We start from the raw sequence: 22,500 nt of genomic DNA, 5'->3' as shown, positions 1-22,500 counted from the left end.
CTCCTGCTTCGAATGGACGAGGCCATCGCAGATCGGGGGGTCTACATCGTTCGGACAGGACCATTCGCCGTTCCAGGGCTGTGACTCCTCTCCGTGCAATCCCCGAGCACGAGGAGCAAGGCCACCTGCCATTGCCTGCCGTTCCACCATACGCCCTCATTGTACGGAACGATCCTCGCCGACCTGACCTCAGCTGGCGATCCCCGGAACTCTTGGACTTCGGCAGATATGAAGCGCAACACGTACTCAGAAATCTGGCGCAAGCTCACCCTGGGCCTCTGACCAGTCGAGATTTACTAACCTCAAACACAGATTCCTCGAACAGGAGCGAACCGACTTCGACATGACCATCGAATGTAGTGGCCGAGTGTGGAAGCTTCATCGTCGCTTTGCGGCGAATTCCCTCTATTTGCGCAGCGTGAGTTGGACCAACCTCCTTGCATCCTTCACCACGTTGTTTCTCCCGAAGAAATGTCGAATCAACTAACCGTTGTGTGATACCACATGCAGAAGTTCAATGTCGCCAACCCGCAACCGCACACCACAGTGGAAATCGACAACATCAACTTCACCAGCTGTCGCATGGACCTCTACCTCCTATGGCTCTATACCGGCCGGTTCACGGTGCTGTCACGATGGGTGGACGAGCTTTGGCGAGAAGACGACCTGGAAGGCATTCTCGAGATCCTGGTGCTGGCAACCGTCACACCTGGCGAAGACTACCTTTTCCGTCAAGCCCAGCAGGAAGTGGCCGAGCGGTTCGCGACCAAACTCTGGATCCTGACCGACGCGGATGCTCTCGACAGCGCCAACAAGACCCGCCACAGCGTCGACCAATGCCTCGAGATTCTTTTTGAACAGGAGACCAAAACCCATCGGCTCGACCAGCTGAGGGAGGCGATCATGGTGGAAATCTTCACCAAAGCAGGCCAACTGTTCCCCAAACACAAGTGGTTGGAAACCTGGATCGGGCGATCTCCTGCATTCAAGGCCGTGTTTCGGGCTGTCCGACAGCAATTACTGGAGAAAGGCCACATCATTCGCACTCAGATTCCCGACGATGGTGATACCGAGCTGGCCGATGCGCGCTGCGAAGAGTTTCACGACATCTGGCTGGGAGAGGAACCTGTCCAGGACGCGACTTTTCCTTCTCCTCCACCATCTGCTTCTGCGAGCGGAGGCCAGGATGAGAATGCACCACGAACCAAGGGCGCAAAGGTCTCTTTTGCTGATGACGCCGTCGAGCAGTCGGCTGATGATCAGGCACCATCCCAGCCTGGAGAGAGGGACGAGTGGTAGGAAACTCTTCCCTCTGCCTCTAGAATCGTGGATCCGCTGTACACTCATTTGAACATGGTCGAGCTCATGACGTGGCTCGAGATCATGGATGGCGTCGATCCGGAAAGTGACTGGAGTGATTCGGACTATTAGGCGACTGACAATTAACGACTTGCAAGGCCGTGAGAGGTGGGAAGCTGAGAGCTGTGGGCTCTGGGCTCTGGGCTCTGGGCTGGAGGGTGGCTATGGTGGGTCAGCTGGTGAATGAACGGGTGAATCCAGTGTGCTGCTGGTCTAAGTGTTCGCGAATGTTGAAGGTTGCTGGGGAATAATGAGAAATGCTTCGAGCTGGATCGAGAAATGGAGTCAATCGTTGTCGGTTTGTCATAAAAGGGATGGAAAGGAATCGACTCAACTCGATTTCAATTGATTGTAAGGTACTTGAGGTTACTAGTAGTATTCAGTGTTTAATGGACTTCTAAAGCCACATGGCTTGTTCTTCGACTGGGATTCTGTTTTCATTCAAAAGGAGCTGATCGTGATGTTCAAGAAGAGACCGGCTCTAAGGGATAATCGATGAAGAAATAAGAGTCCTAATACTACCGACTTTATCATGATAGATTGAGTCACCATGGTTTGTGTCTCGCATGTTTGTTTGATTTGACTTGTTAAAACGTTTCTATGAAGGGTATAATATAAGTAACAGGTCGTATCATATCGCCGGCTTCCTTCCCGCTTGATCCATCATTGAACAGAGAGACATATATATAGTTGGAAAAACAGACAAGATACCTGTCGACTCATTGATCATGAAATCATGAACTCATAACTCCTGAAATCATGACTCATACAGTCGAATATCGCGCCTTCTTGAGGATCTCCTCTTTTAACCGTCCCCTCCAATGCGCCAAGTCGAAGATCTGGCCGTGGTCGAGGTCGGGGCACCACACGACGTCCAAACTGCCGTGGTTGCACAGGTCAGTGGTGGTAGGTTGATCGGTCTTACTCTTTTCGATTTGTGTTGTAACGTTGTCTGGAACTGGAACTGAGGCATGGCCTTTTTCTTGGACACCTCCTTTTTCTTGCTTTTCCTCTTCCTCTTCCTCTTCTTCCATGGCTTGCAAGTATCTTCGGACCTGTGGGGCGTTGATGATCGAGTCCTTGGCGGACAGGAACACTGTCGCGCGGTGGGCGAAGAGGTCGTCCTTCCAGAGGATATTCTGGGACCAGAAAAATGTGCGGGACAGAGTATGTGCGACGCCCATGTCTTTGGAGCCGAAATACCATACTAGCCATTCATTGGCGTGTTTGGGGGCTCGAACGGTCTGTTGGGAGTATTGTTAGTTAGGTCTTGGAATTCGATGATTCGATGATTCGATGATTCGATGATTAAGTGATTTAGTGATTCAGTGATTCATGAATTCAGTCATTCAACGAGTCTGTCACAAGGACACGTGCAACGGGAGGGGGAAGGCAAGGAGAAGGTCTTACAAAGTTGTATGCCACGTCGGGCTGATGGAGAAGTATCGACACAGGGTCGACCAGGATGACGGAGGAAATTCGATCGGCCAACTCGGGCGTCTTGATCATGTGCGTGGCGACGACGGAACCGTATCTTGAATCAAAAAGAATGGTTAGTACTGGATGACAAGGGGTCGGACGGTGGAAAGAAAGTGGGTGGGAAGGGCTTCAACTGACGAATGTGTTAAAAGAACAAAATGGTCGAATCCATGGTAACGCAGAATGCATGCAATTCGGCGGCACATTTCTTCTTTTTGCGGCACCGGCGTTGTGATACGAGACGAGATAGGCAAGATCTCGATGGCGAGGATCCCAATCTGCCCCTCTTCCTCCCGACGGCCCATGTTCACTTCTGAGAAAAGCTGCATGTAGGGATACAGCCCGATTCCGATGCCGTGGATGAAGACGACAGGTAGATCCTTTTTGGAGGTATGACGGCGGTACCAGTAGCTCAGATGTGGACTCGGCGACCGGTGCCTTGTGATCAGAGCTTGCGGTCGTGGAGGAATGATGCCGACGGAATCGGCAATCGAGGCACGGTAGAACTCGAATCCGTACAGGTACATGTAACCATGGGTGACGACGTCGACCACAAAGATACACTGCATGATTTTGCAAAAATATCTGTCAGCATGTTTTCTTTTTTGTTTCAAGACAATCCGATTGTCAGTCCCAAGGAGAGCAGGGAGGCGAGGCTTACAAGATACCAGGTCAGACTTCGATGCAGCGCATCGACCTTGTCCAGCGTCAATCGGATGCTTTTGATATCCGCTCTTCCCGGTTCGAAGTTGAGGCCGAGTTTCCGCTCGATTTCAGTCACGTACGTGTCGAGCTCGTCTTCGTACGTCGGGTCCACCAGGCCGGTGTTGAGGAACGCCCAGCGAAGCCACTCCTTGATGTTCTCCCTCTTGAGGGCCGCGATGGGTGCATCCAAGAACCATCGGGAGAAGGACGTTGTCAGGTCCTGGTAGCTCTCGAAGCAGCGCCGAAAGAGCTGGCTTCGCTCTTCCTTGCCCAGCGGCGGAGGATGGGCTGCCGGGTGCTGGAGGTGGTGGTTTCGGTAGGCGTAGGTGATCAAGTAGAATGCCGTCTCCACGTACGCCCAGTACTCGAGATACCGCCAGAGACGGAGACGGTCTGGTAATAATCTGGACAGTATACTGTAGCCGACGCAGAGCGGTCCGATCGAGTGTAGAATGACGACCCAGGTCACCACCCAGGCATACTCGAGTGGCGAGGTCCCGATCATTGTCAGACTCTAGGAATAGGAATAGGGATTGGGATGGTTCAACGCTGTCTCTGAGAATGGTACATGTTGGGGACCACCAAGGAAATAAGACGATGATATATATGAGGGATGTTGCACTTGGTTCAATATTTCCACAAAGGTAGGCGAAGCATATGTATAGATACGTAGGTAGCTAAGTATCCTACCTGTGCCTAGGTACCTACTTCAGCAACAACAAGCGCGCTGCGTATATCGTACGTAGCTGCAATCTTTCGAGCATCGGATGATGGGCACATGGCATTGCAGATTTGGTAAGTGGACCTTCTCCCGCCATTTCCGTTGGGACCAGTAACAGTAAGGTAGATCCGTACTGCTAGTACATTGTGCGTAGGTCGGTGCCACATCTTGCATATATAGGTATCGAGATATGTCTCTCGCCGGATATTGATGTTAGGTTAGATAGCATGTGAATCATTTCGCGGCTTGCAAAGGGCTCCCAGAAGAAACAGCACAAGCCGGGATTTGATGAGATTGGAGATTCTCCTTGAACCCTGGCGGGTTATGTGGTGCCGGTGGCACTAGAAGCCTTCTGATCGAGATTTTGGACCCCATCCCGGATAAAGGTCCCGATGAACATTTGCTCTCCATGACCGAGCGACAGACGACGTAGCCATGATTGTCGCCATCGTCGGCAGAGTGGTCAAGGGGTTCATTCCGTATCGCATGTGGCCGGTGATTGCAATAAAGCATCGACACCGACACCGACACCGAGGTAGACAGAGTGCAGTGCCCCAGAGTATTTCAAAATTGGCACTGAGAGAAAGCTGAGATGGTCTGTAGTAGTTTTTGCTTGATAGATCAGATATATAGGTATGATGTGTATACGTGGAGGTGCAGTGGTCGAGGATACCTAGGTAGTATGAAGATGAAGAATAGAGCGTTGAGGCCAATACAGGGCTTCCGATTCTCTTGTGGTAAGAGCAATTTGATTGCCGGATGAGGCAGTTACATATAGACTTGGCGAAAATTGTCTATTGGACTTCAAGCTAGGCGCGGTTAGGCTTCATCCACGCGTTGGCGCAAATCGTGTCTACACGAAAGACGAAGAGACGACAAGATGAGATGAGATGAGACGAAACACGTTGATCATCGCTGCCGTACTGTAAAGGACCAGCTGATGCGAGACACCCTCACTTGTGCATATCCGTGTATCTGACCATCACCACCGACTCTCTGCACCGGCAGCGTGAACATCCTCAACTGTCTACTCTTTTTCATTCAAGAATCGGCCTCAAAAGTGCTGCTCCTTGAATAACTGGACGACCAGGAACCGCCCCTCAATTGAATCAACCCAGGCCCTATTACTGCCTGAAGACTCAGAACCAGCGGGAGTTAACACGAGACTCGACGAACCGACTTCGATCAAAGATGAACCGTTGCAGATAGCGCCTGGTTTGAGATTGTGCTTTCAGCTTTCAGTTGCCCCGTATACGCGTGGAGCTTTGCACGTCGACATCCCTCTTCTTCCACCATGGTTGTCTGCAAGTACTTCCTGAACGGAAATTGCAAATTTGGCAGTACGTTCCGCCGGTCCTTTAGACCAATGCAGCCAAAATGCCAAAGTCCTTCCTGTTCAGACGCATGACTTATATCATTCTTCCACAGGTAACTGCAGGAACGAGCATCCTGGTGCTGGATTCGCAAATCAGAACAGATTTGGCGCCCTAAGTGGTGGCGGAAGCTCTCGATTCGGAGGAGGAAGCGGAAGCAACGAAGGTGAGCTACAGCATAATCTGCCGGGCCCTTTCCTGCCCATACGACGTCTCCCAGACTGGCTTGATCTTCCTGGTTTGAAGTCACTTCCATACCGGAAAAATACTGACGCTTTCGCGCCCTAGCTCGCCAAGATCGCTGGCGAATCAGCTCCGAAGATGTGAGGAACGACTTGACAGACGGGAAAGGCCGGCCCAAATGGATCTTGACAGCATACGGTCCCGGGAGGTCACCGCCGGCATCACTACTGGAGTCTAATGAGCTCAGTTCGGAAGAAGTGCGCGTGCGCTTTTATGAATTGGCCAGCCAGGGTAAGGCAGCCGAAGCGGATCAAGAAGCAGGGACGTTGTGGAACAAAGCGGTCCATGATATGGGGCAAATCCTCAACAAGGTCGAGGATGTGAACAAGTTTATGGAAGATGCGGATAAAAAGCATCCCAACAGGAACGACTTTGTGAACATGGACGGGACAAAGACTCGCGACCAATTCGTCCAGCAGTTCGCGAACAACACCCCAGCCACCGCTTTTGGCCAATCTTCTACTCCGAATCCCTTTGCAAAACCTGCTGCCTCGACTTTTGGTCAGCCTGCTCAGCCGTCTATATTCGGTGGTGCTAATGGCGCCAAACCTGCCTTTGGTCAGGCCGGGTTCGGCAGCGGTGGAGGGCAAAGTGCGACATCGAGTCCCTTTGGACAGGCGTCTGCTGGGAGTCCATTCGGTCAGCCCTCGTCGACAAGCACATTCGGAAAGCCGGCTTTTGGTAGCTCTGGAGGTGGTCAGCCAACCTTTGGGCAACCCGCGCAACCGGCATCAACCTTTGGACAGCCTTCTCAACCGACATCAGCCTTTGGGCAGCCTTCTCAACCCGCAGCTGCCTTTGGGAAGCCTTCCCAGCCAACCTCGGCATTTGGTCAACCTGCTTTTGGATCAAGCGGCTTTGGAGCGAATGCTGCAAAGAGCCCGTTCGCAGCGGCATCGGCATCGGCATCGGCAGGATCAGGCTTTGGCCAGGGTGGTGCGACTTTCGGCCAGCCCTCGCAACCCAGCTCGACATTTGGTCAGCCTTCGCAGCCTACTTCGAGCTTCGGACAACCAAGTCAACCGGCATCGACCTTTGGTCAGCCAGCTCAACCCAGTTCCACGTTCGGCCAGCCATCAGCGTTCGGGAACGCTGGGTTCGGCCAGTCGACACCAACACCAACATTAACATCTACTCCAACTTCGACATTCGGCCAACCATCTCAACCTACACCAGCATTCGGACAGCCTTCGCAACCAAGCGGCTCTCCTTTCGGCCAAGCCGCAAGTACTGCGTCCCCTTTCGGACAGCCTGCATTTGGCAGCAATACCACCACCACCACCACCACCCCAGCGTTCGGTCAACCTAGCGCACCCGCCAACCCGTTCGGCGGTAGACCAGCAGAACCCCAGCCTAATGACCAGGCAATGGAAACGACCACCCCAGCCCCATCCCGTCCAGCTTCCAGGGGGAATCCCTTCGGAGCACCATTCACCCAATCGCCTCAACCTCAGGCTCAGCCCCAGCCGGCACAGCCTATGGCCACACCGTCCACACAACCGGCCGCTGCGAAGCCGATCGTGAATACTTCCATCACACCCCATCCACTAACCGGACGCCCTCCACATGCAGTGCACTATACGCAGACGCTTCCACTACAGCCGACGCAGAAGAATGCTTCAGGCCAGGTGGCTGCCTACCGGGGTCAACGAGTGCAATACGTCGACGGCGTCCCATGCTATGCACGACCCGACGGTAAAGGTCTAGAGAAGATCTGGTTCCCGGACGCCGGGGCTACTCCTGAAGTGGTCGCGCTGAACCGAGAGGACAAGATTGCTGATACGCAGGGATCGGCGGCCGATTATACAGACGAGATTGTGGACAAGTTCAAAAACCTGTTTGAGCAAGGACGGTTCGCGGACGGCAAGATACCGCTCATACCGCCGTTGAGGGAGTGGGGAGTGTATGATTTTTAGGTAGGATCGCGACTAGGATCAGAGCTCGTAAGGGGGTAGTTTCTCTTGCAGGCTCGTGAGCTGGAAAGTTGGGAATCTTATGAGACCGGTTCTAAGCAAGCATTGGCATTTGGGAGGCGGTGCTCGTTCCTGTTCCACAGAGATGGAGCGAAGTCTCACGGCGGCCGCACAAGCACATCAGGCACGTTCACAAGAAGGACTGCACAGAGCATTCAATATTCGGCGACATCCGTCTTCACATTCATTGCATTGGGTCTGTGGTTTCATTTCGAGACATTCCATTTTCCAGTGCCACTCAGTTGAGATTCTCCGGTCTGCTCGGATGAAGTCCACCTCGTGGGATGCTGACCTCGCGGGCAACTTCCTCATCTATCGCATAAATGCTGAATCTGAATCTGAAGCCGCACCTTTGGATGGATTTGGCAATGTCCAGTCGCCCACCCGTATCTCCACACACATCAACCCAGTTTCTTTTCCTTTCTGATCTTGCAAGCAATTAAGCCGCAATGGTAACCTCGACCTCGACACCGGCCTCGATGTTGATGATGATTTGCTTCACCACCTCGGTCGGGGCGTTCAGGTCGATCAGGCGCTTGTGGATTCTCATCTCAAACATGTCCCATGTCTTGCTACCCTCACCGCAAGGGGTCTTGCGGGTGGTGACCTTGAGGGTCTTGGTCGGCAGACGCACGGGGCCCTTGACGCGGAGGTTCTTGGATTTGGCGCGCTCCAGGAGCTCCGAGCACACCTTCTCCAAAGACTGGACTTTGCGCGAGGTCAGGGTGATGCGGATCTTGTGGATTTTCTGTACCGCCCAATGTTAGTACTTGCTGACTTCAAACAAGAAACAACATAAGGACAGTAGTCGTCACGACCAATCCATCTGCAAAGATCGTTCTACGAAGGGTAGGGAGCGGGCGCATGAGAACACATACCGGGCCCTCGCCGAAATCCTTCTCAGGCTTTTGGTAAGACATGGTTGTTTGGATTTTTTGGGTTTGTGGGTTTTGTGCTGGTGACTTGTGCGGGAGCTGATTTTAGATTGTCGGCGCCAATCAAGACCTGAACGGCGTGGTTCGGTAAGGTGATGAGAGGCTGGAAGATCGAACAATAGAGAAAGACAGAACGTTTCAATCGCAGACTGCGCGATGTTTCAATTTTCGGGCTGCACTGGCTGCGAACTGTGGGCGGAAATCTTGGCGTACGCTAGTGTCACGTGGGAGATGGGACTAACTGTATCGGGGTATTTGCGATCGTGTTTAGTCATTCTAAGTGCTTAGCCTGACAATAATGACTACTTGCTTGCTTTAGGGTTGTATCTAACATCTATAGCCTACAGGTCGATGACTGCATGCCTTACTAGGTACTATGTGAGAGACTCAAAAAAATCACCCAACCGATATACACCTGAACTTGGTACAGGAGGAGGTATCCGAGCAAAAACTACAAGAATATTCGAATGCTGTAACGATGGAAGAAGTGCCAGGCATTCCTGGTCATATTCCTCCTCTGGCAGCCTATCCCGCCGCGAGCGTCAGACACAGTCTCCCGCCCGCCGAATGGGATGCCTGTCTCGATTCATGGCTGGTCAGCATCGAAGTCCGGCTGCGTCTGCAAGACAGTTACTTCTCTCAATTCAAGCTGTCGCAGAATGCAAGTGGTACACCGTTTTTGGTCTCGCTTCTCACTTCAACTCGGGAAGAAGGGCCGGCTGCATCGAAGCCCCAGAAGGAACGGTTGCTCATGAAGCGGGCGTACATGCTCTTACGGAGACTGCTGCTGGTCACCAAAGTGCCCCTTGATTATGACCATGCGGAGCTGCTTGAACTGTTGTGTCTGGCTAGTCTTCACTATGCCTCGGTCGCGGATTGGAGGACGACAGTCAAGACGCTCTGGAAGAGGGATCACGCACAAATGGCGAGTGCAGTCGAGAGCTGGAAGAAGACGGTCATTTCGCGCCTCTCTTCACAGCCGGCGTCTGAATGGCTGTTGGACCAGTATCGTCGACTGAATGCTTATGTCAAGGTCTCGCCTGATGCGGGACTCGCCTTGATGACTGGCTCGGATTACCTCGAGTCTCTGATGGAGGCATACAGTTCTACCAGCTTACAGTCGACAGCGGACAGCGCCGACAGTCAAAAGTTGCTGACGGAACATCTCTTCTACTGTTTACGGAGTCTGATGTCTGATGGCCTGCCTCATGGTTCACTCCTCCTCGACCATCTCTACTATATCAAGTCCGAGGCTGACAGAGCGACAAAGTCAAACTCCACGCAGCCTACCTTATGCTCTAGTTTGGTCTGCACGACATCTTTCTTGAGGCACCTTGCCGCGGATGATACGGTGAACTCAGGAAAACGGGGTCAATCCTTGATCGAAGCTCTTACTACCTATCGCCAGAACACGGCACAATTACATCCGCTTGTTGGTCCACGGAAACGAAAGGTCGCCAAAGGCAAAGGAAAGGCCGATGTTCAGGCAGAGATACACGTGCACCGGGCTTCCCAAATTTCCCAAGTCCACGATCTGTTTCCGGACTTTTCGAGCAATTATATCCACAGACTGCTAGATCATTTTGGCGATGATGTCGAAGCTGTGATCGCGGCTCTACTTGAGCCTGAAACCCTCCCGCCTCATCTACGCGACCCAGGCCCATCAGACGAGCCTTTGCCTGATATTGATGGACCTCACCATGACCTCGCGCCACGTTCGACACCTCCTATGCTTCCTCAGAGGAAAAGCGTATTCGACGGCGACGACTTTGACAACCTCCGGATTTCATCAGGTCGTCTGCACAAAGGTCGAAAAGACCTCACGATCGACAAAGATGGGACGCCCGACGAGTCTGCTCGACGGAAAGCAGCAATCATGGCCGCTTTGGCCGCTTTTGATTCAGACGATGACGAGAGAGACGACACTTACGATGTGGCTGATGTTGGCGGCACTGTAGACTCCACCATTGACACGGATAGTCGACCACGGCCAGAGACCGGCCCTGCACAGAATCCATACGAAGAAACACTCTATCGGGCCTGGAAGGACAACGAAGAACTCTTTGCCCGCGATAGCAAGACCCGGATATCCAGAGTGCGACAGGACCTCAAACGCGAGACTGGAATGAGCGATGAACAGATCGAAGGCTGGGCGATCATGTTGAAGAAAGACCCGAAACGGCAAGACCAGCTGGAGAAGAAGTTTTCTGCATCCCATGCGTACAGAGGCAATCAGGCTGCTCTTGGTGCTACAAGATGGCAGGCCGGCACCCCTGAAGAAAGCGAGGAAGGCGAGGATCGACCGGCAAGTCGTGCTGGGCAGGGTCGAGGCCGGGGAAACCACTCATCAGGCCGTGGTCGAGGAGGTAGTGCTGCTGGACCTAGTGGTGATGCTGCTACTCAGGCAGCACGAAAGCGAAAGGAACAAGGTAGAGGACGGGGCGGAGCGAATCATAACAGGCGGGAGGGTCGAGCCCGTAAGATGGGCAGAGGCATGACGGGGCCTGCAGGATGAGGCTGTTAAGCCTCTACTTGCTTAGTGTTTGTAGATTCGGGACACCGCGGCATGCATACCAAGGCACAACCTTCCAAGCATATACCAGGTTGAATGATCAGTGCCTTGCAGCGAATGGAGGGCTAGATAATCGAAGATCTCGTGGACAGGGAGAGGACGAAGAAGGACGCAAACTTGAAATGGGCTCGGTTTGTAATGACCGGCTAAGTTTCCGTATACGGACAGCGGGATGTCTTGGCTATTTGTTTGCGGTGTTTGTAGTGTTTGCACTGTTTGCGGACTGTAAACGACAGCGGCAGCGAATCTTCCATTTTTGAGACAGATTCAGGAGTCTGCTTGTATACCGACTGCCTCTTGTTCTTTGGCAAAGAAACCCCTGTCTCCCTCTTTACGCAGAGTACTATTCAGTGCCTCGAGCCATACGCGCTGCACCGAGCCAGCCCTTCGAACTTGGCCACACCTTTGGTTTGGTGACAGCGCTCACAGACGGTCTCGTGTTACAAATCCACTATACCAACTCACCAACCGCCTTTCCTGGTCACACATTTCGTTTTCAAGCGCTGTGGAGGAGGCCTGCAAACGGCGGAGTGACATCCTGCGTCTATTTGAATAAATCTGGACTTGCCTCTGGCCCGGAGCCGACTCTTTGAAAACGACGATATGCTACGACTTATATCATAAGTAGGGTCGTCAATCTTTTGAATTTGTCTTGGAAATGACAGACGCTGCCACCGTTAATGGCGCTACGGATGGAGCGCAATCGCTCTCTTACAGTACCTCCAATATACTCGAAGCCTTGCAAGTCATTCACAACCCTGCAACCAAAAATGATGTACGGCGAGAAGCATCCCAGTACTTGGAAAACCTGAAAGCAAGCCCTGAGGCGCCTGAATATGGCTTTGCTCTGTCCACCGACCGATCTCAATCGCCGATGGTGCGGCACTTTGGTCTGTCTCTACTCAGCCATGTCATCCGCCATGAAGGTCATAACCTCACCGAGCAGCAAAACGATCAACTTCGCGAATGCGTGCTCGAATTAGGCAGATCGATCTTGCCGTCGGATCTTTCATTCATTCGCAACAAGACCGCAGAACTTTGGATAGAGTTGGCCAAGCGAAGCTGGGCTTTGGACTGGTTCGACTTGGACGAACATTTGGTCCGGTTATGGTCGCAGGAAATGGTTCACAAGGACTTTGTGCTGACTGTGTTGGAAAACCTATCCGAAGACATCTTTGTCCGTGATGACAGCATTGCTATCTTGCGTGGGAGAGACTTGAACTCGGCCTTGGTTGAGATCTTCACCTCAAAGTCCAACTACGCTGGAGGCATCAAGATCGGCGACTCCGTGCATCAAGTACGATACGGAGATGACGGATGGCTTACAAGAATCAGGCAGTTTCTGGACGAGTCGGGGAAAAGTCCAGATCAGAATGGTGCTCTCAAAGACACAACCCTCAAAGCACTGGCGACCCTCCGGTCGGTCTTCATGTGGGTCATGACGCCTTCTATAGTTCATTCTATGTCGTTGGCAATTACTTGCAATTTCCTGACCAAGACGGACCCGGACCTTGTCATGGCCGCAGTTGATGCTCTTCTCTCCTTGTATGGAAGAAGCCGTCTAGAAGAGCTAGAAGTTCAGGCTCTCGTCTATCCTCTCATTCAACCAGACAGCATCAACACCCTAAGGCAGCTATACACCTGGTCGATTGTCTCAATCGACGAGATTGACAGCAGCAAATATCTCATTTCGAAAAAGTTATCAGAGTTAATGTCCTGCCTCTCCGATCACATGTGTCAATATGCACCTCCGGACGCCAGCGCATTCGATCTGTCGCCATTCCTACACTTCTTAATAGCTATCGCCGAGCACGAAAGCCTCATTGTTTCCATCCCGGTTGTCCATTCTTGGGTCAAGTTGTTGGAGGTGTCGGCCTGGAGAAAAGCTCGTGTTGTCTCTCAGTGCGTTGGTCCGCTTTTGCAACTTGCATCTCAACGGCTCATTCAATACGATCAGCTCCCTGAAGGCGAACAGGAAGCTGCCGTGGCTTTCGTCAGCGACGAAATCGAACTGTTCCCGGAACGGCAGGGGTTCTACCTGAACTATCGCCGACTTTGCTCGGCGGTGATTGAATGGGTTTGCTATGCTCAGTTAGAGGAGGCCATGCAGGCGGTCATGAACAGAGTCGATGAGCTCCTAGACGGGGTGCAAGCCGCCGAACAGCAACTCGATCTCGCCAGATATGAAAGAGTATCCATGAATGTGCTTCGAGCTGATGCATACTTCGCCATGATTGATGCAGCTTTCAAAGGCCTCGATCGCTGGCAAGCAAGGCATCGAGAAGGTCGGACGCCGGAGCAGGATCAGCTTCTCCAGAAAGTGAGGGAGGCATCCAAAGCTTGGATGCTCAATATGCTGAAGACGCGGGATTTCAAAGACCCGCAGATCAGACAACGACAGATCAAGACTGCAGTTGAAGTCTCTAACCGGGCCCTTCAGAAGGACACCGGGTTCGCCTTCAATGTGCTTGAACACATTCTGTCGTCTTTCATCATTACCCAACAGCAGCACTCGGTCTATGCCGAGGCTGTCGGAGAACTTCACAGCTATGCCACAAGTGAGTTGAGGAGGTTGGCACTGCAGCATGCAGACTATTTTGTCACTTTCTATGATCAGCTTGAGAGCAAGTTCTCAGATCTCATCAATCAGCTCGGTGCTGACGAGCGTCTACAAATCGACCTCAAGTCGACCCTTTTCTCGGTCATCCAACGTGCCGGAGCCGTTGACTACGCACAGCGGCAGGCCAAATTGGAGGGTTTCCTTCAACCGCTCGCCGCTGCTTGGGCGGATGACAATCTCCAGGCTACACTCCGGAATCTGGAGGCATTTGCTCACTCTCAAGCGTTCGACCAGGTTGGACCCTACTTGGCGTCGACGCAGGCCGCGAATTTCGAGGATTGGTCACAAGTTCCATATGACAGTCGTGGAGTGCAGATCCAGCAGGACATGCTGACGTCTTATTCCAAACTACCTCTACGGGAAACCAGAATCCTGCTCAGCATATCGACCGAAGGACTTGAGCAGGGCTCCGAGCTGCACAAAATGATCTGTGACTTGTGGTCGCCGCTCATTCCAAACATGCTCCCGCACGTCCTACAACTGACGAGCTATAACCACCAACTGCACAATCCAGGATCGTGGCCCAACGTGACGCCAGAGCTGCAGGGACTCATCCGCCGAGTTCTGCGCGACCGCTACTGGCAGTCAGGCATATCCAGTGGCACGATGAACGACTTCCACAGCAAAGTCAAATCGACCAAGTCAACGCTTGAAGGGTTTGCGTCCTCGGTACGAGGAAGAATCCGCAACAATCTCGAACAATGCTACAGCATTCTCCACACGTTAGGCAGACTTGGTCCGGTGTTCTACAGCCTGCAACAACTCCCCGACATGATTGCCGAAGCCGCCATCAACACCACGGCTCCACTCAGTCCTCACCACTTCTCGGTCATGATTCAGATGCTACCGAAACTGATTGACGAGTGTCCACCCGAGAGTCGGGAACATTTCCTCACGCCAATCTTGTCGGCCCTGCTCGAACAGATGGACACCAAACTATCCAGCGAATGGGTCAAGATGGACCAACGCAAACAGACCAAGCAGGAAGAAGAGAATCTCAGCGAAGAAATGAGAGACGACTCGGTCCTCCGGCAGACGACATACAAAGCCGTTAATCTGGTGGCGCACTGGTTGAACCCCAAACGCGAACAACAGCTCAGCACGAAAAAGTCCATCGTCAACGGCAACTATCTGGCCCAAGGCGGCAACCAGCAGACGATGCGAGAATTCCTGCTGTCCAACGTCCGCATCTTGGAGAAATTGCTCGTTTTCGTCACCCACGCTCTGGCCTTCAAGGACACGAGGTCGTGCTACACCATGCTCGGGGCTGTGCAGCGCATGGTGCCGGAATTCGCCTTTGACCAATTCATCTCGGGCCAGGAGGCCGCTGCGGTGCGTGAATTTGTGTCTACCGACATGCTCAAGACGGCCATCACGTGTCTCAACGATGGCTACTTCGCTGACCATCAGCAACACTATGCCCAGCTGATCGCGACCATTTGGCTGGCGTATGGCTTGCCCGTTCATGTCCCTGCCACGGAGACGGCGCCGGCCCATGAACGGCCGCCGCTGACTTCGACGCCGCGAGACGTTATTCTCAGTTTACCCGGTATGACGGATGCTAAGGTCGACAAGGCCGCCGCCCAGCTCGTTCAGGAGGGACTGGGTGCCCGATCGAAGAAATTGAGAGCGATCATTCTCTCGTTGCTTGAGGGCGTGCGTGGTGTCAGGGTCAGCGAGCTCGGCAAGATCGATATGCGACAGCAGCAGTCTAAAATCCTGGAGAAATACAAGCAGCGCGAACTGCTTGGGATGCAGGGCGTCGAAGATCGCGGTGCTGGTAATGCTGATGATGGAGTCGACCTAGGCGGCGTGGCCGACATGTTTGCTGGTTAGGGACGAGCTGACGCTTTTGGCCTACAAATGGGAGACTGGGAAGCGGCTTGTGGGCGCCAGCTGGATGGAAAGCGCCGTCACTCCATTTGATGCATGACAGGATTGCCCGGGCCAATGCAGATTCAAGGGTTGAGACGCCTTCCAGTGCCTACGTCTGTTATTTTTCCACATCATGCTGTATACGGAGAGTATGGAGGGCGACAGCACGGAAACACGGGGATCAAGCGGGAGAAGCAAAAATGGGAATAACGGACGACAAGGGTCCAAAAGACTGGCGTCATATGTCAGCCACGACCATTGGGATGCAACAAGGCTGGCGGATGTCGTGCATTGCCTCGACTGTATTTGCATTGCTGGAAGACTTGCACATAGCATTGGCCTAGCCCTCAACATTGATTGTATTGATCAAAAGATTCAATGTGCAAGCCTGCCATGATCGCTGAGCCGTTCATTTCTATTCCTGATCCCTCAAGGCCAATGAACATCTCATCCAGCTCGGCCTCGTGCATATTTACACTTTGCCTTCCCTGGAATGCTGCGGGTAGTAGGCCTCATTTCCGCATAGACGTTTGTTTTCAAAACCATGCCCTTTCGTTTCCGGGTATGAGAGCACGACTTCGGAGGGAGGCCCAGACATGCGCAAGAGTCCCAGGCTAAGTGCTGAAGGATTGTTGTTGTTTGTTGTTTCTTAAATATCGACCCAAGCCCACACCACTTTATTCTGTCGTCCTGCTCGGCGTAGCCGCGAACGTCGGTCGAACAAACCTGCAGAGAAGGAGAACAGCAGTTAGCATTTTCGCCCTAGATATTCGCAACCCATGTAGGACTCGGCCTCCATCCCCCGAATAGATCCGTGAAGTCCATCTCTTCACAACACCAATGCTCCGACAGCTTCTTGGGGGACTGATTCCCATCGATATCGCCCAAAATAACATACCTGTTGCTATTATACGCCCCGCTCTGACTGCCCAGCAATTCCTTCTCCCGGGCCAAATCCGCATAGTACCGTCTGACCTGATCGCGATCTTCTTCGGCCTGCATCACCGGAACCAGGTGGATGCGCGCCCACATCTTCTCGCGGGCCATCTCGTGTTTCTCGCGCTGGGCGACGAAGACCTGCCGCCAGCCGTAGGCCATCACGGCGCCGCAGGCGACTAGGTAGTACAGTGGTCGGAGACCGCGGGTGGGGATGTTGCGCTGTAGAAAGAAACGGAATTAGTTGCAAATTACACGCTGATTCGGGCGGACAGGAAGAGGGTAGGTTTGGATAGGGTCGGGCCCAACTGGGGTGACAGAGCCTCGTGCATGGGTTTCGGACGTACTCTGTATTGAACGGCTTCGTAGCCGCCAGCGGGCGGGAGATCTTGAGGCATTTCTGTCGGGAGATATGGTTGTGGACGGAGCGGCGGACGGTCGTGGCCTACATAGACACCTCGACGTAACTGGAGGCGAGGTGGTAGGCTACTGTGGACGTAGGCGAGAAGCGGTGCAGTTGAAGTAAGTTGTAGTACCTTGACTTGTAGATGGTAGCTTGCGGAATTGAGATCAACTCGATTGGCCTGCTGTTCGCTTAGGTAATGTGTACCAGAATGGCAGAGTCTATGGCTGCTTTAAGGAACTCGTTTTGGACTGCCAGTGGAAACGAATGTCGGGCTTATGGAATATCAAGTGCTCAAAGAGATTTCCAGTTTAAGATTTGAAGCTGTATTATGTACAGTAGGTCAATTGGAAACTGCAAGTGCAATTACCATTGGAGCTCGGATATCATTGACGAGGCTGAAGAACCCTTCTTGAATGTAGCTTAAAGCAGCACTACAAGTCTTTCCTCACGTACATGACCTTCCTCGACTCAAGTCCGCCCATTTCTGATTTGCGGACATTTTCTGGTCGAGCGACTGTGCGGTTAACAAGGCTACATTGCGTACAAGCAACAAACAGCCACACAATAATGGAAGCAGACGAGCGGCCAACCAAGCTCCGAAAGCTAGATTCGCACGATGAGCCCAGCTCAGAAGCTGCGTCGGACAAGCCCTTGCTGCCATCCGTGGAAGTGAATGGCGCTGTCATCCCAACCGCAGGCGATGCAGACACCAGTAAGCCAGACGAACCCGCTGGTACTGCTAATGTCGCAGATCCTCCGCAGGAAGATCGTGATGACGATGCAGACGACTCGGAGGGAAGTGCTGGGGTTGGAGACCGACAACCACAACAACCAAGCGCTGAGCCAGCCCAGCAGCAGACTGGAGAGCCCAGGTCTGACCAAGACCCTTCAAAGCCCATGTCGAAGAACCAACTGAAGAAGCTGCGGAAAAAGCAAGAGTGGGAAGCAGGGCGCGAATACCGGAAATTGAAGCGGAAGCAGAAATTACACGAGAAACGGGAGAGGAAGAGAGCAGGCAGAGAAGAAGCCGGGGAAGCACAGCAGCACGAACAGGCAGGTGGAGGTGGTGCTGCCTCTCAACAAGCCAAGGAAGGACACGATGGCGAAGTCGAGACAGGGATCCAAAAGCCAGGACTGTCTGCAGCAACAGCAGTGACATCCAAACCCAACCGTCGGCGACCTGTGCAATTGCCTGTGACGATCATTATAGATTGCGGCTTCGACGACCTCATGATCGAGAAAGAGCGCATATCTCTCGGATCGCAGATCACTCGGGCGTACTCGGATAACTGGCGCGCTCCGTTCCAGGCACACCTGGTGATCAGTTCGTGGGGCGGGCAGTTGAAGCAAAGATTCGACACGGTGCTCGAAAAACACTATCTCAACTGGCGGGGCGTGATGTTTGTCGAAGACGATTTCGTCGAGGCGGCCCGGAGAGCTGAGGAGGTCATGAAAGGTCCCAGGGGCGGCAAACTGTTGGGAGCTCTGGAGAAGTTTGCAGATGGTGGGAAAGACGGAGACGGAGACGGAGACGGAGACGGGAACGCGGAGAAGGAGAAGGAGAAACCCAGAGATCAGCACGACGCAAATCATCTTCTTTTGCCGCCATCGGACGTTACTCAATCACCCCAGGAGAAAGACAAAGACCAAACCGGGTCCGAATCCAAGACCACGGAGGCACCACCGTCACCAAACCCCGTATCCGCTCAAAAGGAGGACCAACCACCAGTCGTTTCCGACTATCACTCTGTTCCAACCTCCGCTACCACAGGAACTTCTGCTGGGGAGGTAGTCTACCTGACCTCCGACTCTCCCGACACATTGACCGAGCTGTCGCCCTATTCGACCTATATCGTGGGCGGGCTCGTCGACAAAAACCGCCACAAGGGCATCTGCTACAAGATCGCTACTGAGAAGGGCATCAAGACCGCAAAGCTGCCGATCGGCGAGTACCTGGACATGCAGTCGCGCAAGGTGCTGGCGACGAACCATGTGGTGGAGATCATGATCCGGTGGCTGGAATGTGGGGATTGGGGAGAGGCGTTCTTGAAAGTCATTCCCAAGAGGAAAGGCGGGAGGCTGAAGGACCAGGAGCGCGCTGGGCAGCGGGAGCGAAACGGGAAGAGTGAGAGTGTTGCTGGCGAGGGCGACGATGACGATGGAAATGCCGAAGCAGAGCTTGACAACGACAATCAAAGGAATGGTGGGGAGGATCAGCAAGCAGGCTCATGATGTGAGTTGCTCCGTTCAGCTCAAGGCCAGCTCAGTGATCGGGGAAATACTTTGTGCGCAGTCAGTCAAACGTCGAAAGTGAGGGAACAAAAACCAATGCAAGCAGTAGCCTTGAAAACACTTTGCTGTTGTTCCAGAATCGCTTGCGCCCCTCAGCGCCAGCTCCGATATATAGAAAGAGTACCTGCGCAACCGTATCACATGATAGAGCAATCCTGTGCTGTAGACCTGACGGTCTCCATGTAACCGGCTTCAGTATCCTCTTCCTCATCCAGTGTGCCCGGTTTCCTCTTGACCCCTTTGATGGTCATGTTCTGCTCACCAGCACCATGCCACCATTTCATGAGCTGCATGCCTTCGCCATCCACGTCGACGAGGTCGATCCTCCATCTTCCACCACTGACTTCAACGTTCGTCTTGCCTGGCGGGAAATGAAATTCGGGTAAGAATATCTCCGTCGGGACATCCTCCTTGGTGGCATGGTCGGAGACAAGACTGAAGGTAAATGTCACGTGGGCTAGATCAAAGCCGTATTGGACAACATCACCAACTGTCGCAATTGGAGATGGACGGACATAGGCCTCTGCAGCGCGGAGACCGACGTTAGCCGTCTGCTCTGGACGGGCGGCGGAGGGGTTTTGCTTGATTTCTGGACTCTTCAACGCATCTCTCAGGTTCGACGGGTTGATAGTAGTCGTATAGGACAATGTCGTGCCGGAATACGATCCAGCCCCCTGTTCTAAAAAGGTTGTCGACGGATTTGCGGATGGGTACGTCGACATGGAGGAGCTGCCCGGAAGGAGTGGGTCGTCGACAGATACAATGGATAGATCTTCACCATTCCACAAATCACCCCATTGATGGTTGTTCTGAACTCATTAGCATGGACTGACCAGGTTGCTCGATTGTGTCCTTACCTGAGCCACGTATGTCCACAACGTATACCCTTGGGCTCCGGATCCTTCCAGAGCAAAGTGGTTGGCGTCCAAAGCCGAGGTTTGGCTCGTATAATCCCCCGTTCTGTATGCATACTTGTCGTCCATGTCAAAGGGGATGCCGATTTCGGTAAACAATGTGGGATGTTCACCCAATCGCTCCATACCTTCATCTCTTATAGCTTTGAGTTGGTCGCGCAGGCAATTCCTGATCGCGGTTTCGCCGAGTCTGACTGCAAAGACAGGATTCGAGTAGCGGTGACGCAGGATACCAAAAATATCGACGTTGTAATATTTGTTCCAATGCTTTTGGACCAGTGTGAGTCCGTCGTAATAATGTGTTGCAAATATCAGGCGCTTCTCGTCATCCGGAGTACCCTTAATACTTGGAGGTATTTCAAGGACGGCCGACTGCATCAATATTATGCAATCTTTGTGTATGGCGCGTAAAGCGTCTCTGTACTTTCGGTAGTGACTCATATAGTAGGTGTTGGTGAAAGTTGCGTAGTCCAGCTTGGTGTTCGAATTGGGGATTGTTGCGAAGTAGTCTTTCTTCAGCAGCAGATCCTGTTTCGGGTCCCATACACCATTCTGAGCCCATAGGCACTGCCCAAGCTTCCAGCCAGGATCTCGCTTCCACCCATATTTTGAATCGTCGGAATCCGGTGAGAGCCAGGCGGAGACACCCGCTGGGTCTACCAACTCTCGGCCGCTCTTGTACGCGCCAAATGTGCCGAAATCGTAGATGTCTATCTCGACAGCACGCCCAGCGCCCGTGAGGATTGCCTGCCAGGGCGTGGGACACGTCCCCTTTCTCATTTTCAGGTCGTCCGGTATGGCGTCCAAGTCCTCCCAACCGACCAAGCCTCGATGGGGTTCATTCAGCGTTTCCCAACCAATAACGCATTCATCCTCCAGATCCCCAGCGTCATGTATTCTCTGGGCCAGATGTGCACAAGCAGCCACGAAATGATCGGTGAGATAGTCCTGGATGTTCTTGCCATCGATGATCGCATTGGGAGCAAAATCCCGGCCAGCATAGAAGAGAGTGAAAGTGACTTGAGTCGCCAGACGGGTGTAGTTCGTGGGCCACAGCATCTTGGGAAAATCGGCCGGTTCTGGGAAGGTGTTATGGACGATGGCGGCTTGATTTGAAGTAAATGTTTCCGGATCCAACCCACATGCGTAGAGAGTCCATAAAGGGGCACCGGAGCCTCCGGTAAATCTTGACCAGACATCCTGATGAGGGTCCATAAAGACGTAGAGTCCATATGACTTGGCTATCCGGAGGATCTTGATGGTATGGTCGATAAAGTCTTCATCGTATTTGCCCGGTCCGGCGTGTTCCAAGGCCTCCCACGTGAAGACATATCGAACCACGTTATAGCCCCATCTCTTTAACCTTGCAAAATGTACATGTGCCTCTTCCTCCGTGAAGGGTCGTCCGACAAAGGAAACGTTATCGGAGTCGAAGAAGCCATCGGACTGGTGAGAAGGTTGGTCGGGATATCGAGGGAACTTGCATTCTCCTGCGACGTTAATCCCTCGAAAGGTCACTTCTCGCCCATGGATGTCCCTAAGCCTGGTTCCGTCGATTGTAATGCCACGAGCCGCCATTCGGGATTGACAAGCATAGATCGTTCTGCGGAAGCATGCGGCGGATGCGGTTGAATTCAAGTTAATGTTTCGGAGTCGACAGAGAAGATGAATGATGGAGACAAGGTTCGACCACGGCTCTGGCGTTGCAAAGAAAAGTGAGCACCTCCGTAGTCCAGCTAGGATGAGAAGTATTGAGGCTGACCACAAAAAGGTATCATGGTGAAGTTGTATAGACTGTAGTGATATAGAAGTAGGAGTACGTCTAGTAGTAGACGAACGACTGCCTGACGAGGGCTGTGGCTGATTCGCTGATTCGCTGATTGATGACGCATGATGCACTTCCCCGTCGAATGCTCCGCCCCACCATATTAAATCATATGATGCCAGTCTCGTGCCATTTCCCCAATTCGGATTTTATACAGAACACAAAGCCTCGAGATCTTATTCGTGAGCAGCGACACTCAAGTCGTGAGGACGTCGTGGCCAGCGGAGAGGTGCAGTGAGACCGCAGAAAGCGCCGGGCGAGCCGGGCGTGGA

General features: G+C 52.9%; 9 protein-coding genes across 9 annotated transcripts; 5 read left to right on the top strand and 4 right to left on the bottom strand.

Moving 5' to 3' along the window:
• Nucleotides 1-228: 228 nt before the first annotated feature.
• A1O1_03084 (uncharacterized protein) lies at nucleotides 229-1,299 on the top strand (the record flags this gene model as incomplete). The annotated part of the gene is made up of 3 exons (XM_007723991.1): nucleotides 229-242; nucleotides 313-418; nucleotides 511-1,299. 3 exons carry the CDS (start codon nucleotides 229-231, stop codon nucleotides 1,297-1,299), a joined length of 909 nt encoding a protein of 302 aa, XP_007722181.1.
• Nucleotides 1,300-2,123: 824 nt separating this feature from the next.
• A1O1_03083 (uncharacterized protein) lies at nucleotides 2,124-4,048 on the bottom strand (the record flags this gene model as incomplete). Its single annotated transcript, XM_007723990.1, has 4 exons — nucleotides 2,124-2,603; nucleotides 2,770-2,893; nucleotides 2,977-3,401; nucleotides 3,500-4,048. 4 exons carry the CDS (start codon nucleotides 4,046-4,048, stop codon nucleotides 2,124-2,126), a joined length of 1,578 nt encoding a protein of 525 aa, XP_007722180.1.
• Nucleotides 4,049-5,558: 1,510 nt separating this feature from the next.
• On the top strand, nucleotides 5,559-7,796 carry A1O1_03082 (uncharacterized protein; the record flags this gene model as incomplete). The annotated part of the gene is made up of 3 exons (XM_007723989.1): nucleotides 5,559-5,604; nucleotides 5,693-5,803; nucleotides 5,926-7,796. 3 exons carry the CDS (start codon nucleotides 5,559-5,561, stop codon nucleotides 7,794-7,796), a joined length of 2,028 nt encoding a protein of 675 aa, XP_007722179.1.
• A 496-nt stretch (nucleotides 7,797-8,292) lies between these two features.
• A1O1_03081 (40S ribosomal protein S20) lies at nucleotides 8,293-8,773 on the bottom strand (the record flags this gene model as incomplete). Its single annotated transcript, XM_007723988.1, has 2 exons — nucleotides 8,293-8,601; nucleotides 8,732-8,773. The coding sequence occupies 2 exons, from the start codon at nucleotides 8,771-8,773 to the stop codon at nucleotides 8,293-8,295; spliced, it is 351 nt and encodes a 116-aa protein (XP_007722178.1).
• A 493-nt stretch (nucleotides 8,774-9,266) lies between these two features.
• On the top strand, nucleotides 9,267-11,303 carry A1O1_03080 (uncharacterized protein; the record flags this gene model as incomplete). The annotated part of the gene is made up of 1 exon (XM_007723987.1): nucleotides 9,267-11,303. One exon carries the CDS (start codon nucleotides 9,267-9,269, stop codon nucleotides 11,301-11,303), a length of 2,037 nt encoding a protein of 678 aa, XP_007722177.1.
• Nucleotides 11,304-12,018: 715 nt separating this feature from the next.
• Nucleotides 12,019-15,816, top strand: A1O1_03079 (uncharacterized protein; the record flags this gene model as incomplete). The annotated part of the gene is made up of 1 exon (XM_007723986.1): nucleotides 12,019-15,816. The coding sequence occupies one exon, from the start codon at nucleotides 12,019-12,021 to the stop codon at nucleotides 15,814-15,816; it is 3,798 nt and encodes a 1,265-aa protein (XP_007722176.1).
• Nucleotides 15,817-16,617: 801 nt separating this feature from the next.
• A1O1_03078 (NADH dehydrogenase) lies at nucleotides 16,618-16,953 on the bottom strand (the record flags this gene model as incomplete). The annotated part of the gene is made up of 1 exon (XM_007723985.1): nucleotides 16,618-16,953. The coding sequence occupies one exon, from the start codon at nucleotides 16,951-16,953 to the stop codon at nucleotides 16,618-16,620; it is 336 nt and encodes a 111-aa protein (XP_007722175.1).
• Nucleotides 16,954-17,764: 811 nt separating this feature from the next.
• A1O1_03077 (uncharacterized protein) lies at nucleotides 17,765-19,429 on the top strand (the record flags this gene model as incomplete). Its single annotated transcript, XM_007723984.1, has 1 exon — nucleotides 17,765-19,429. One exon carries the CDS (start codon nucleotides 17,765-17,767, stop codon nucleotides 19,427-19,429), a length of 1,665 nt encoding a protein of 554 aa, XP_007722174.1.
• A 197-nt stretch (nucleotides 19,430-19,626) lies between these two features.
• Nucleotides 19,627-21,981, bottom strand: A1O1_03076 (uncharacterized protein; the record flags this gene model as incomplete). The annotated part of the gene is made up of 2 exons (XM_007723983.1): nucleotides 19,627-20,298; nucleotides 20,347-21,981. 2 exons carry the CDS (start codon nucleotides 21,979-21,981, stop codon nucleotides 19,627-19,629), a joined length of 2,307 nt encoding a protein of 768 aa, XP_007722173.1.
• Nucleotides 21,982-22,500: the final 519 nt, after the last annotated feature.

Source organism: Capronia coronata (assembly GCF_000585585.1).
Source record: "Capronia coronata CBS 617.96 chromosome Unknown acBCG-supercont1.2, whole genome shotgun sequence".
Taxonomy (NCBI): Eukaryota; Fungi; Ascomycota; class Eurotiomycetes; order Chaetothyriales; family Herpotrichiellaceae; genus Capronia; species Capronia coronata.
This window is presented reverse-complemented; position numbering and strand designations above follow the sequence as displayed.